This window comes from Protopterus annectens, chromosome 12.part0 (genome assembly GCF_019279795.1).
Source record: "Protopterus annectens isolate FY-2018-M chromosome 12.part0, PAN1.0, whole genome shotgun sequence".
Taxonomy (NCBI): domain Eukaryota; kingdom Metazoa; phylum Chordata; order Ceratodontiformes; family Protopteridae; genus Protopterus; species Protopterus annectens.
The window spans coordinates 257,125,904-257,141,580 of NC_056746.1; the positions used below are offsets into that span (position 1 = coordinate 257,125,904).

The following is a 15,677-nucleotide window of genomic DNA, read 5'->3' on the forward strand; positions in this document are numbered from 1 at the left end:
ACATTTTTAACACACCTTTGCTTTGTTTTAAAGGTCTGTATCATTAAGTAGATTTCAGTCTCTCCAAAATCTCCAAGTTCTTCCTAGAATATCCCAAATGAAAGGTTGGGCCAGACTATGTGGATTTTGGCCAGGTGGATAAGGATAAGGAAGGGAACTGCCGCGGTGGTACGGCGGTAGCATTGTTACTTCACAGCAAGAGGTTCTCCCGTTCGATTCTCGGCTGGGCTTGGGAGTGCCTTCTGTGTGGAGTCTGCATGTCCTCCCCTCGGTTGGGTAGCGTTCTAAAGACATGTGTGCATAAATGGGTGTGCCTTCGTTGAAGGTTGAGCGTCGAGCTGGCACCTCGGCGTTTCGTAAAAAATCTACTGCCAATCATTAGCAGACCGGAGTTCCGCTGTGGCAACCCCTTACTGGGAAAAGCCGAAAGACAAACAACAACAACAACAATTCACCAGGATAAGGAAAAGGAAGGGTGTGTACCATGGTTAGATCTGATTTTTTGTAGTACACATTTTCTGACCTTTCCTGGACTCTGTAGTATATCTATACATAACAAATGATGCAAAGGATTTCACAAGGCTGCTAGATTTTGAAAGAAGTTGTTATAATACTTAAGTAAATGCAAATTTTCTATCAATACATTAACACTGGTTTGAGATGTAACCTTTACAATGTTTTTTTTCCCTGTTCTTACAAGTTGTAAACAGTGATCATCTACTGCAAGTCTCAAGTAATTACCTTCTGTTTAAAGACACACTGATCTGGTTAAACAGCACCTCTGCATCTTCCAGTTTTCTCAGTACTTTCACTAATTCTGTAAATGCTGCTGTGGTATGGTCATAGCCATAAGGTATCAGCCAGATAAACTGCAACATATGTCACAACTTGTTACAAACCTTCCATACTCCTCTGAAATAAACTGAAATGTATGTGCAATCTTGGGTAAGGCAAAGTAATTGTTTTTCTATAAAGATTCAGCAAAAATGTAAAATATAAAACAGTACAGAAATTGTAATTGTTTCCACTAATAAATGTAAAAAAAATATGTAAGAAACAAAGCAGACCCATGCAATTTTGTTTTTAATAAAATTGATGCAAAAATGTAAAATATTAGGAGCTGCACAGAAACAAATTGTTTCCTCTAAGAAAATGCAACAAGACTTTATTGATCACAGACACACACACACACACACACACACACACACATACAAACAAACACACTCTCGTTCACATTAATGAGGTTTAGCTAATTCCATCCAATTAGAGCAAATTCTTGTTTAGCGAGGAAGTTTCCAGAAGACTAGGCAACCTGCACTGGAAAAATCAGTTTGAATTTGAATTTTATCCCTACAATAAGAAAATATGACTTTTTGTGCCAAGGCCGCTTAAGCATAAATAACCACAACAATTTGCCATTGCGACCTTTTTATTGACTATAAACATATTCTAGGTACAAGTCAAAGAAATAACTATGCAATGGCATATATGCAACCAACATATAATATTGTCTCTTTCACAAGGTGGCATAAAGAACCACCCCCTGGTAACCTTGTCCATGCCAAAAACCTCTTGATAGTTTTAACCATAGGAATACAGCTTCTGAACACATTTATACTCACAACCCCCAACAAAAATGCCCCTCTACACCAATATTCAATTCGTCCCTGGTTAGATCCAACCACAAACTAATCACCATGGAACTCCACATCTTACCCACACCCCCCACAAAGGTATCCACCATGAAAAACTTCTTCAAAGCTAACTTTGGACTCCTAAAACAGAGGTGACTAACTTGGCACCCATGCAAATGGAAAATAAATGCATGACTGCCGAATCATACACCAATGCACTGTATGAACACATACATAAATGCATGGAACTAGCCATACCCAACAGAATCAAGACATTCTCCTCCAAAAAAAGGAAGCCTATCTGGTGGTCCCCTGCCATTAATAAACTCTACAACAGAAGGAAGAAACTGTTGCAGGAAGAAGGTGAAGTCCCAAGACTGGAAAAATTCCCTTATTAGCCTCAACAAAAAGTTGAGATCCCTCATCAAAACCTCCAAAGCCAGCTATGAAGGCAGAATTATGGCAGACACTAAAAACAACCACAAAGCCTTCTTTAGTTATATCAAGAATCGCCATGGCAATACCCAGATTTGCTCTGAGTTACTGCACAATGGTATCTCCTATACTGAGCCAACAGATATTGCCTACATACTAGCCAACAGATTCAGTGCCAGCTTTACCCCTCCCCCCCAAGGACCAATCTCAATACTGGAAGAATGCCAGGTACCCTGCATTACAGGTTAAAGCTGCATTGTCAAATGCCAAGAATACATCTTCCATGGGATCCGACTATATCCCTGGCTGTGTTCTATATGAATTACAAAGTGAACTGGCACCACATCTGTGTGGTCTGTTCACTCACAGCCTCACCTCAGTCTTTGTCCCTACCGAATGGCGCACTGCTGCAGTCATCACTCTCTATAAAGAAGGAGCGACTGCAGACCCTGGAAATTATTGCCCCATTAGCCTGACAAGTCTGATATGTAAGGCTATAGAACACATCATCATGGACATAATTAACAAGGATATAGGGAATTTCCATACTCTAGAACCCACGCAATTTGGTTTTGTGAAAGATAGAACATACCATCTCAACCTGGATGACTTCTTTGAGTCAGTCACTAGAGTGGTGCATAAAGGTAAGGCAGTTCATACAGCCTACCTCGAGCTGGCCAAGGCCTTTGATACCATTCCTCACTCAGGAATTATTGATAAACTCAACAAACTAAACATCAACCCCTATATCATTAGGTGGGTTGAAAATTGGCTCACAGATAGAACACACAGTGTGAAAGAAGCAGACTCCAAGTCAGGCTGCTGACCAGTCACGAGTGGAGTCCCACAGGGATCAGTCCTGTGTCCTCTCCTGTTTGGCATCTACTTCTCAGAAGTCCAGGCCAACACAGAGGTACTCTGGCTGACCAAATTCACAAATGACTGCAAGCTGACAGCCATTATTAACTTCCAAGTAATGCAGACATCCTACAGAAAGGCCTCACTGAGACCAATGACTGGTGTCGAAACCATGGACTTAAGCTTAATGCCAAAAAAATGCGTTGTCGTCCCCTTTGGGAAAAATTCAGTTCCCACTAATTACGACATCGATGGGAGCCCACTGAACACTGAAGGCATTATAGGAGATCTAGGGACACAGGTTGACAGCAACCTCTCCTTCAACTACCCCATTGTCTCTGTGGTCGAAAGTCCTTCTATGTGTCACATCTGATTACCAAGGATTTTGCATCCAGGAAGAAAGAGGTCATCATTTCTCTCTACTCTTCTCTCATTAGACCAATCATAGATTATAATGCCCCATTTGGCATGTATCTCACTAGACACCTGCAACAGCTGGAGAGGCCACAAAAGTACCTCATAAAAAGGGGCCTAGGCCTTAAGTACATGTCCTACATGGACAGACACAAACAACTCCAGCTATTCTCTGTCTCTTATCGTCTACTAAGAGGTGATCTCTGCTTGACTTACAAAGCCATGTCTGACCCAGCTCTGTTAGAAATGCTACATCTAAAGAAATCCCAATTCCTCCACACCACAAGCTCCAGAGACCTCAACCTCATTACCACAATCAGCAGAACATGCTGGAGGAACAGGTTCATAACCCAAAGAGTGCCCATGCTCTGCTATAGACTTCCCATACATGTCAAGCAGAGCACCTCACTTACCCTCTTCAAGAGAAATATTGATGAGTGGATGGGAAATAGAAAGTTCACCCCAGGGATCACTCTAGTGGCTCTACTTGATAGAGGCACTGGGAACTAACGCTGGGCGGCACGATACCAGGGCACTTCTATGGGCTAGGCTTGTAAAGGCTGCAGTGCATTAGCCTAGTTCACACCTATGAACCTATATATATATTATATATATATATATATATATATATATATATATATATATATATATATGTGTGTGTGTGTGTGTGTGTGTGTGTGTTTGTGTGTGTGTACACACACCACCCCAGCAAGGTGGCTGAAATTAATTAATTAATATAGCTGCTGATGATGCAGTTACCTATGACCACCACCCATCCTCTACTTGCAAAGACCAGCACCAAAACGTAAGCCTCTTATGTGATGTAAGAAAATAATACGTATGCTACCGTCTATTTATAAATAATTAAGATCTAAAAATGTCCTAGTAACTGCACCTACCAACCCCTTAACAAAATGCCTCACAGTATTGCCGTTCAGATAACATGACTATTAAAATTATTTCTATATTAGGTACTCAAGCCCTTGCCCAAATGTCTAGGATTCTATCTGACAGGAACATTAATGGGTGGGAGTCTTGTGCTGTACCAAATGTCCTGCGTGATGCAGGCCTCGGTGATTCAGACAGGAAACTTGAGTTAAAAGGCAAAAGCAGAATTAAAATGGAGAAACCACTGTGAACAATCAGACATACAGAGAAAAGCGCAAACAAAACAAAAGAATTCAAACTCTCCTCTCTCACTATTGTAAAACCACCCCGTTCATCACAACACAATATATATATATATATATATATATATATATATATATATATATATATATATATATATATATATATGGTTCCCATTCAGAAGCCTGAAACATCATAAGCCTGAAAATCAAAATCCTGAAACCAAAAGCCTGAAAATTCAGAATCCTGAAAACTCAAAATCCTGAAAGCCCAAAATCCTGAAAGACCAAAATTCTGAAAACACAAATAATGCTAATATGTCACTATAAAGACACTAATATCTACCAACTGACCCTGACCCTAACCCTAACCCTAAGGTCCGTCACTATCGCACACTCACCTGACCCACGCCCTAACCCTAACTCACTTAAACCGCCCCTAACCCCAATATTTGTCACTATTGCATACATGCCTAACCTGCGCCCTAACCCTAACTCACTTAAACCGCCCCTAACCCTAACATAAAACCAACTGCACACTTACCTGACCCCAATGCATGACCTAACACCACAGGGCTAACAATAGCAAAGCCACAATGACATCAGTATGTCTATTTTGTGTTTTCAGGATTTTGAGTTTCAGGATTTTGGTCTTTCAGGATTTTGGTCTTTCAGGATTTTGAGTTTTCAGGATTCTGAATTTTCAGGCTTTTGGTTTCAGGATTTTGATTTTCAGGCTTATGATGTTTCAGGCTTCTGAATGGGAACCATATATATATATATGTCAGATTTTCAACTTGAAACTGATAGCCAGTGCTGAGTGTGACATTTATATTCTGCCAAGGAAAGACTGCTAGTGGTTCCCACAATACAATTCATAACACCTGTTAGTTGATCTTTTGCCAACAGGCTCACTTCCTAATCTATTCAATGTTTTATAAGACTCAGATGAGTGATTCTAAGGCCAGTTTCAATATGCCCCAGAGGTATCATCTATTCAGAATAGTAAAACTTGATTCAAGACAAACTGCATATTCATTTAAGATGCTGTTATGAGGGAAAATGTCCAGCAGGCCTTCATTTTAAGCTTTTGTTCATTGATACTAAAGATGATTCACCTAATTGCTGCTTGCTGAATATGTTTTACTGCACTGTGGTTTATTATTGCAATTAATTAGTATGATAACTGGAAAGATACATGTGCAGAAAAGTAGAAGGCAGTCCGATGAGAAGATTTTAGACAGACAGGAAGAGGGCAAGATGAAACGGGGGTATCCAGTAAAGAGACAGATTGTATGTGTGAGAGAAGACCTGCAACAGTTAGGTATGACAATAGAAGAAGGTAAGGATGACACTGAATCTGAGAGCGATAGAGCAGCTGATGCAACACCCGGACTCCATGCAGAAAATGGGAAAAAGGGAGCTGATGAAGATGATGATGATGATGATGATGATGATGAAGAACGAGAAAGGCAATCAGTCTGGATGACAATTTTATGCAGAAATTCTGAGTATATGCCGAGTATAAAAACTTAGATAGTTTTATCTGTGCAAGAATTTAAAGATCTATTGAGTGATGATCAATCAGCTCTAAAAACTGGGCACTGGGCTGTAATGGAAAGCTGTGGCTAGAGAGACTGTAGCTGTAAACAACTGAAAAGAAACATGGAAATAATAGAGAAAAGTGACAAGTAGTGAAAGCATATCCATTTTTGGCATGTAGTTATAAGTGCTATAACTGTGGCGATTGTTTTAAACATGATTTCTCTAGTTTGTACTCCCATTTATGAGTCATGAACATTAAGGACTGGTTGTCTGACAGCAAGAACTTTGTTTTCTTTCCAATGGTGTGTGGACATTCTCCACCACTATGTGACTATGAGTATATTTAAGTAAGAAGGGTGTAAGGATAGGCGGCATGGGGGGGTTGTCTCATGCAAAAATGCTTTGTCTTGTGTGGATACTGATGTTTGTAGTATACTAGTATTAGTTTCTCAATGTTTGTGGAGGCAATGATAGTGTCCTTGCTTTTCATCCTGTAGTTCTTAGAGTCAGCACACAGGGAAATGGGTTGGAGCAATGGAGTGGCCTGGCGTGTATAGATAGTTAATCTAGTTCCAGAATTTTTGTCAGGGCATGCATGTGTTAGTTTTGTAGGAATAAAAAATATTCCTGCTTGCTTGTGAGTATTTTTAGTTTTACTTTATTGAGAGCCTAGAACAATTAGAATTTCTGACATGTTGATCAAAGGTGGTTGCTCTTTATCAGCATGTGAGCTTTGAAGAGATCTATTGGTGCTTGACATCATAATACACAATCTACGCATTGTTGCTATACTGCTCAGTAAGGCCAGAAATAGTGAACTGAAGCATTCAACAGCCTCAGTCAGGTCTAGCTATGGAACAAAAACAGAAGATGTCTGGAAAACTATGCACTAAGGAGTTTACATTTCTCATTTTTCAAGACATGTCAGTTATTGCTAAAAGAGTCAATCACCACCTCAGCCTCTGACATGTTAGCTGTCATTAATCAAAGTGTCCAGCAACAATACTTTCAAGGCCAGAATTCATTTTTGGTAGCAATGTTTATTAATCAAGCAAGGCCACAGAGCTGAACAGGGTGATGGTGACTACAGCTTCCCTAAGAAAGCTTCTATTCTATGTTTAGGTCACCAGATTATTTGTTATTTCCTGGTTCTAAGCATTAATTTTTCTTCAGACCATTTCAGGCCAAATAATTCAATCAGTTTGTTGTCTCTGCCCACTTTGGATGTCAGTATACTTCAGTCTGCCTCTGGCAAACTGAGTGCTCCCTTTATAACCATACATCCATTCCATCACTTTTCCTGACCAGTTCATAAGCTCACGTGCTAGTATTAGGCTGCCTGTGGGGGGTGCTAATGTACCATCTTTATCCAGTTTGTTAAATCATCTCTATTCCTGTGAAGCATACCACTGGTCACTGTTCTCCCTTTTCCGCTCATCTTACATGTTGCTGTCTGTTTTCTCCCTATCCAGTCTCCTTATCATGTATTACCTCACATACCAACTCATCACACGCATATACTGCTACCCCTCCTCTATCACTGCCAGCACTGTCTCTCAAGAACAACCAATACCCTTGTATCACCAAGTCCACCCCAACCTAACAATAGCTCATGTTTCATAGGTTCATAGGTTGGTATTAGGCTATCGGCCCTAGGGACTACACAAGCTTAGCCATAACAATTCCCTGGCTATTTCTTCCCACAGTATTTACTTCCCTGGACCCCTGTCTAGCAGGGCGAATGACATGATCCCCGGGGTGAATTTCCTATCTCCCATCCAATCGTCAAGGTTCCTTTTGAAGAGGGCCAAAGAGGTGCTCTGCTTGACATGTATGGGCAGTGTATTCCAGAATCTGAGGAGACTCTGGGTCAGGAACCTATCCCTCCAACATGTTTTGTTCATTGTGATGACAAGGTTTAGATCCCTGGAGCGTGTGGCTCTGAGGGATTGGGATTTCTTTAAGTGTAGCATGTCCAACAGCTCTGGGTTTGACATGACCTTGTATGTTAAACACAGATCGCCTCTGAGTAGATGATATGCGACAGAGTATAGCTGGAGTTTTTTTAGATGGTCAGCATAGGGCATCTGCTTTAGGCCTGTGATTCTTTTAGTGAGGTATTTCTGAGGCCTTTCCAGTGTTGCAGATGTCTTGAGAGGTACATACCAAACGGGGCATTGTATTCTATAATGGGTCTAATGAGGGATGAGTACAGTGGGACATTGACCTCCTTTCTTCTGGATGAAAAGCCCTTAGTGATGAGGTGTGCCACATAGAAGGATTTCCTGACTGTTGTGGTGATGTGGTTATCGAAGGTGAGACCATTGTCTACCTGTGTCCCGAAGTCTCTTATCACACTTTCGGTGCTTAGTCTACTGCCACTTATGTGGTAATTCACGGGTACATGTTATTTCCCAAAGGGAATAACTATACATTTCTTGGCATTGAGCTTGAGCCCATGGCTCTGGCACCAAGCATCTGTTTCTGTAAGGCCCTTTTGTAGAATGGCTCCCAGTTTTCAGTCATCTGCAAATTTTGTTAGCCAGAGTCCCTTAGTGATGGCCTGTACTTCAGAGAAGTAGATACCAAACAAGAGCAGTCCCAGGACTGGACCCTGAGGTACTCCACTTGTCATTTGTCTGGAGCTGGATTTGGAGTCAGCTACTTTTACAGTGTGGGTTCTGTCAGTAAGCCAGTTGGCAACCCATCGAGTGACACAGGGATTAATACCCAGCTTAGTAAGTTTATCTATGATTCCAGAGTGGGGGATGGTGTTGAAGGTCTTGGCGAGGTCCAGATAGGCTGTGTGGACTGCCTTACCCTTGTCCACAGCTCTGGAGACTGATTCGAAGAAGTCAATCAGGTTCGGGAGACAAGATTGTCCCTTCACAAACCCAAACTGGGTGGGGTCCAGTGTTTGAAGTTTGCCAATGTCTTTATTTATAAGTTCCATGATAATACGTTCCATGGCCTTGCAGATCAGGCTCGTCAGACTGATGGGGTGGTAGTTCCCAGGATCCAAGGTGGATCCTCCCTTGTGGAGTAGGATAACTATAGCTGTGCACCACTCAGTGGGCACGAAGCCTGAGGTGAGGCTATGATTAAACATGACACTTAGGTGAGGTGCCAGTTCATTTTGTAGTTCATGTAGTACACAGCCCGTGATGACATCTGGTCCCATGGATGCTGTATTCTTAGCTTTGGAGAGTGCATTTTTTACCTGTGTGGCTGTTATTACTGGAATTTGGCAATCTTTCGGTATTGAGATGGGCCCTTTAGGGGGTGAGAGGGGAGTGAAGTTAGCACTGAATTGATCTGCCAAGATATTGGCAATATCCTTGGGATCAGTATATTTAATGCCATTCTGTTGTAGCTCAGAGCAGATCTAAGCATTGCCATTTAGATTCTTGACATAGCTATAGAATGCCTTGTGGTTGCCTTTGGAATCTTTCATAATTTAATTTTCGTAACTAGCTTTGGAGGATTTTATGAGGGATCTCAGCTTCTTACTAAAGCTGGTAAGGGAGTTTTTTGTATCCTGGGATTTTCCTCTTTTCTGCAACAGTTCCTTCCTTTTGTTGTAAAGTTTGTTTATGGCAGGGGACCACCACATTGGCTTCCTTTTATGGAGGAGAGCATCTTGGTTCTATTTGGGTTGGCACGATTCATGCACGAGTGGATGTGCTCGTACAGTGCCTTAGTGTAGGATTCAGCAGTCAAACTTTCAGTTCCCGTCTGCATGGGTGTCATGAAGTTTGTCACTTCTGATTTGAGTAGCACGAAGTTGGCTTTGGAGAAGGTTTTTGAGGAGGTTTCCTTACTGGGCGGTGGGGAGGGATGTGGATGTCAAGGGTGATTAGCTTATAGTCAGACCTGACAACAAGGGGGTGACCATAGGTGTGGAGCATCGATTTCCCATGTTGGTAATGACCAGGTCTAGGATATTGGAGCCCCTGATGGGACTATGGATTAGTTGATCCAGGGAATTGGAATTTATGAATTCCAAGAACCGTTGGGCAAAGGTGTTGGTACACGAGTAGTTTTGCCAGTTAATGTCAGGGTAGTTTAAATCACCCAGTATTAGGCTGTGGTTGTATCTTAATATTTTCCAGTAAGTTAGTTATACCTTGTGCTCTCTCTCTCTCTCTCTCTCTCTCTCTCTCTCTCTCTCTCTCACTCTATCAACTGTTAAAGCCTCCAACTCAGCCACTTCCCTCCTAGGCTTCTGGCATTGCTGAGTACCACTTTACCTTCTTTCCTTTTCTCTCTCGCTCTTTTGTTCACACTGTTTCAGTCATTCCTGCTTTGTCAGACAGTCCTAAGGTTATGATATGCTCTGGTTATTTTTAGTAGCTTTCTTCTAAATTGGTCAAACCTCTAAGCCACTCCTTTAATATATTGCTTTTCATCTTTTACACATCTTTCATGCATGAGTATAGCAACTCTAATGTTCTTCCTCCTTTTTCCCACGTTTTCTTTCCTCCTGAGTGATTTTAATTAGTTCCATTCCCAGGCCACAATTTTCCATCCCCCTGAGCGGCCACATCATCACCTCTCTGCCCCTTCCTACTGTACTCATGTTGTCTTGCTCTAGCATCTCCTTCTGTTTATCTAGTAAACTTCAACTTCCTTAGGTTCCTCTGACTTTTGTACTTACTGCCTTCCTCACTTGCTGCCATCTTTTGCTTTTTCTCTCATTTTCCTTAAAAATGTTTGCATTCGTTGCCCCTTTTTTTGTGAACATAAAGACACAGCCACGTACTTTCTAGCTCCTGTTTTACAATATTTCCACAGAGATAGAGAAAAAGTTTATCCCAGCTGAAAAGCTCCTCATTCTCCTACGCTGTTGCTCACCCATGAAGTATTTCATTCTCCTGCTCCTAACATACTCCCCTCAGCAGCTGATGTTTTTAACTCTTCCCCTCCTCATGCTGTTGGCCCTTACATTTTGTAGCACCTGTGAGAGTGTTACTATTCTCTTTGAGTCCCTGGTCAGTGCTAATACCTATGAAGTCCTTGCCACTGACCCCTCTTTGGTCACTTCTGGCAGTTATTACTTTCAACAGAGAATAAAATACAACAGCATCTCTCCCTTTTTTGCAGAATTATCTGTTAAAGCTGATAACCTCCGGGGACTCAACTATCCCAATTCCGTAATATTTTTAACAGTTCTCCTCAAATCCACAAATTGACAGAAATGCAGTCATAACAGGCTAATAAATAAGGAGAGAATTCAAATAACAGAAAATAAAAAATAATTTAAAAGTAGATTAGCATTAGGAGTAAATTCAAATATCCAAATAAAGTAAAACTCTGCAAATTATTTAGTTTAATTTTTATTCTGAAAACAATGTTAAACTTATTAAGGAACTTTAAAATACTGACATGCTCCCTTATCACACTCATAAAATATACCTTAGAGATTTCTTGTAAATTTATTTGGCAAGTTACTACATAATATTTAACTAGAAAATCATAGTCATAGATCAGTTTTTTCTGGAAATATCATCTTAAAAATGATGACATGCTTCCATAAAAGTTCAACATCAAATGAAGATTTTTTTAGTTTTACAGAAATTTAACTCCATAGTGGAGAAGCACATATACAATTCCAAAATAAATTTATATTTCAGCCTCAGTAGGTCTGCAAGCTGTACAGTTGCCATTAAAGGAGTGGAAGCAAGCTAAAAGCATTGTGGGGTAATATAAGGATGATTATTATATAACAAAAAGAGTTTACAGAGAAACTTTGAAAAATGAATGCAGTTAGATGTCTGTCTCCACAGCTTGCTCCAACTGTGCAAATTCTAGAATCACTCAATATTTATTCCATACAGTAGAATTGTTGTGTCTTTAGATTTAATGCTAAGATAATATTTCTAAAAGTACTTGAAGATGTGTATGATTTTTATTTTTCAAGAAGCCCCCACATACTTGCATTACACGTGATCAGCTATACTTGCTTTTTTTTTCTGTTTGACAATTAGAATTGTTGACCACTTGTCAATACCCATATATATATATGAATTTACTACTAAATACCGAAATTCCACAATACCAAAGACAAGAATATCATGGCATGAATGACAAAACTGAAAATACTGAACCACGTAAGTATTCTCAAGGCAAGTAAACAGTTGCCCAACATAGCCTCAAAACACATTGCACTATCTAAAACTGACCTAGGTGGGGGGCTATGCCACCCACACTTCCCTGATGTGGGGGGCTATGCTGCCCACATCCCCCTAATTATATATACCAACTCCAGGATCACACTACAGTGGAGAAAGGGCATAATTCCCCACTTTGGGCAAGTGTTTACTTGCCCTGGGAATACTTATGCACTTTTAGCAAAGCATTCCCTTATCACACTTTTCTAACAAATGTGCATTCAATAAAGTGAATAAATATAATATATATATATATATATATATATATATATATATATATATATATATATATATATATATACACACACACACACACACATATGTATACACACACAAATATATGGTAACTGTGCATTTTATCAGACATTATTTTCTTCAACATATACTAGGGGGTGGTTGAGATTGCTGAACATTCTGACAGTTGAACATCGAATATCTCAAAGTGTTGTTTCTTCAAAACTGGTGTGTGAGGACTGGGAAGGTATTAAAGTGTGTATGTGTGTATTTGAGTGTTAGGGTTTGGGTAAGGATTAGGTAAGGGTATAGGTGTTGTGTTTGCATGTGAGTGTGTGTATTTTAGACTTAGGGTGGGGGTTAGAGTTTATGTTTGTAGTGTGTGTTTGTGCATGATTGTGTGTCTGAGTGTGTCTTATGTAGTCGTAGTGTTACTGGAAGGGTGTTTTTAAGTTATAGTGTGGGGTTAGGGTTTGAGTGAGGTCAGGGTTGGGGTTAGCACACATTACTGAGGTGAAGCAAGGGGGTGAGCTTATTTTTGTCTATGTGTTTTATTCAACATTCAGTAAGTTCAATCATACATAAGAAAATCATATATATGTGGTTCAGCTTATAAGTAAGGGCACTGCATCCAGATCTAAGGATGTCATAGTACTATTGTACTCAGCCTTTATGTGACCAGTAATCAAGTACAATGCACCCTTTGGCATGTACCTCACCAGGCACCTGCAACAGCTGGAGCGTCCACAGAGGTTTCTCACAAAAAAAAAAAAAAATACAGGGTATAACCAACATGTCATATGTGGACCAATCACTGTATTCAGTTTCCTACCGATTACTGAGGGATCATCTGTATATGACCTACAAGGCAATCTCTGACCCAACGCTGATGGAAATGTTACATATTCACAAAACTAACTGCATGAGGGTTACCCACCCCAAAGATCTAAACCTGATCTCTGACATGAATATATCATGCTAGGGAAACAGACATATGTCTCAAGAGATTGCCCCCTCTGCTTCCTATTCATGTGAAGTAGAGTCCTTCCCTGACCATCTGCAACTGCAGTCTGGACTATTGGATGGGAAATCGCAAATTCAGTCTTGGGGTGACTACCATGTTCCTTATGGACATAGGCAGTCTGTAAAAAATAGTCAAAACCCCACTTGCTTGCCCTTGTTATCTTTCCCCTAGGGAAAGGAAATTGGGTAAAATCTGGGGGAAACTGCTTAGGCTTGTAAGGGCTCTTGAGCCATTAGCCTAGTAATCTCCTATGAACCTATTTAAAACATGAATTTGAAGTTTAAGCTTTTGAAAAATGCATATGAGGGGACATAAAGGAGAGGTTACTAGAATGTCTGTGGCAGAAATTAAATAGCCAGGATGCTGCAGGTTTGGAAGATTTCTAATACACTTTTTATTATTTGATGGAAAAAAAAACTTGAAGTGTTTAACGGCAGATTGCTAAGTAGTGCTGATGAGAGAAGAGAAGCTTATGACGACTCATTAAAGTACAATTTTAGGTTACAAAAGAACTGGAGGCATTTTTCAATTACAATAATAGTGTTAAACAGAATTTTCTGTAATCTGCAATTTGAGACACAAAAAGTAAGATTGGTAATTTGAAATGTACATTATACAGTACAGTGGATAACAGAAGTGACTGAATTTACAGAATGAAAGAAGGGGAAAACAGAGTGGAAAATCTAGTGAAAATACCAAGCACTGCACCATGTCTCAGGCTTTGCATTTGTTGAATACGACTCTATATTCAATTCAGTAGTTGCAACAGCGGTAACTACTCACTTCCACCTTTCCCTGGCCTGCTACTTCAGTACTCAGAACACTAATCTGACCCAATTATCTGGGATTTACACGGTGCAGAAACCTCTATGATGCAGCACCAACAGAAGTTGCCTGGCTATTCTTTAAAAAGTAAAACTTACTGAAAATAATTGATCAAGACATCACTTTTTTATTTTAATACCAAAAAGGGCATAATTGCCTAGATTACATTTTATGACTGGTGTTTCGGAGATAAGAAGGTGTAGTTAGTAAAGCTAGTAATGTTAGTACAATTATTTTGGAAATTATGACACACAGAAAATAACCTGATGTCAGAATGACTAGACATTAACTGAACAGACATTATTTTGTTCTTCAGTGTGCTGATTAAGCTAGACAAACTATGCATTTGTTTGCACAGGAGGACAGTTAAAGGTATGGCTGCTAAATCTGACTCAAATTATGCTAAACTCCTAAAAGTCAGTAACAGAGTCAATGAACACCCTGAATGTGGAACTGATTTACTGTTTGGTATATTTATCATAGACTGTTAATAACATATATCTGTTAGCGATTCCCTGGGGTGGACAGCACACTCTGCCTCATGACACTTAGTAGCACCAGCTCCAGGGTCATTAATCATCTGAGAAATAATCCTTGAGACTCTGCCGCAAAAATGGACATGTACATAATCTTTTGCATGTGGGCAGCATTATGGCCTAGAAAGCCCCTGTTTCGTGACTTTATGCTCAAGATTACACCCAATGTCATTGTCTATGGGCAGATTACACAGTTCACTGTCACCAAGGATTTTAGTCCTATTTGTCCCTCCTTCTTAAAACATGCCAGCTGACCAGCCATATTAAAATATCCATACATGCATTGCATTTACCTTTACCCTATGGCCTAGGTTATGAATACAATGATTTGGAGAAGGGCCATTTCACTTACCTGGATAACAAATACATTAAATTTGCTGCTATGCCTGTCCCAACAGGTGAATGGTGGCAAAGCAATCCTGAATGCCAAAATAGGTTTTTATAGTTATAGCAAGGTAAAAGTCCCTGATTTTTACTATACCCCCAATTCTACAAATCCTGATGAGGACAGTATACCTGTGGTACAGGGTAGAAAACATAATGCATAGTTAATTATGTAAACACTCTGAAGTTTCCAGCAATCAAAACTGCTAACACCCCACAAATATTAGTTCATTAATGACTAAATGGTGATACTTTCTTTTCCTTCATTTATAGCCTGCAAAAGAATCTGATTGGACATGAAGGTGCAAAACGCATTGCTGAAGCACTTAAATACAGCAGCAGTCTTCTGGAACTCATGTAAGTGTCAGTCAGGTACTGTGAGTAAAAAAAGGTACTAAACTCACACATTTTTAATTATACCTCAAATGCATCTGATTGACAATAACCTGAAATGGTTAATTTATTGAATGTTTACTAAGCTTTGTTTTCAG

The 15,677-nt window shown here is 39.9% G+C and overlaps 1 protein-coding gene across 1 annotated transcript in view; it reads left to right on the forward strand.

Moving 5' to 3' along the window:
* The window catches only part of NLRC3 (NLR family CARD domain containing 3), a 778,434-nt gene that overhangs the window by 467,468 nt on the left and 295,289 nt on the right, over nucleotides 1–15,677 (forward strand). The window contains exon 9 of the mRNA XM_044089322.1: nucleotides 15,460–15,543. Coding sequence (XP_043945257.1) covers nucleotides 15,460–15,543 — 84 coding nt within the window. The remainder of the gene's footprint in view (nucleotides 1–15,459; nucleotides 15,544–15,677) is intronic.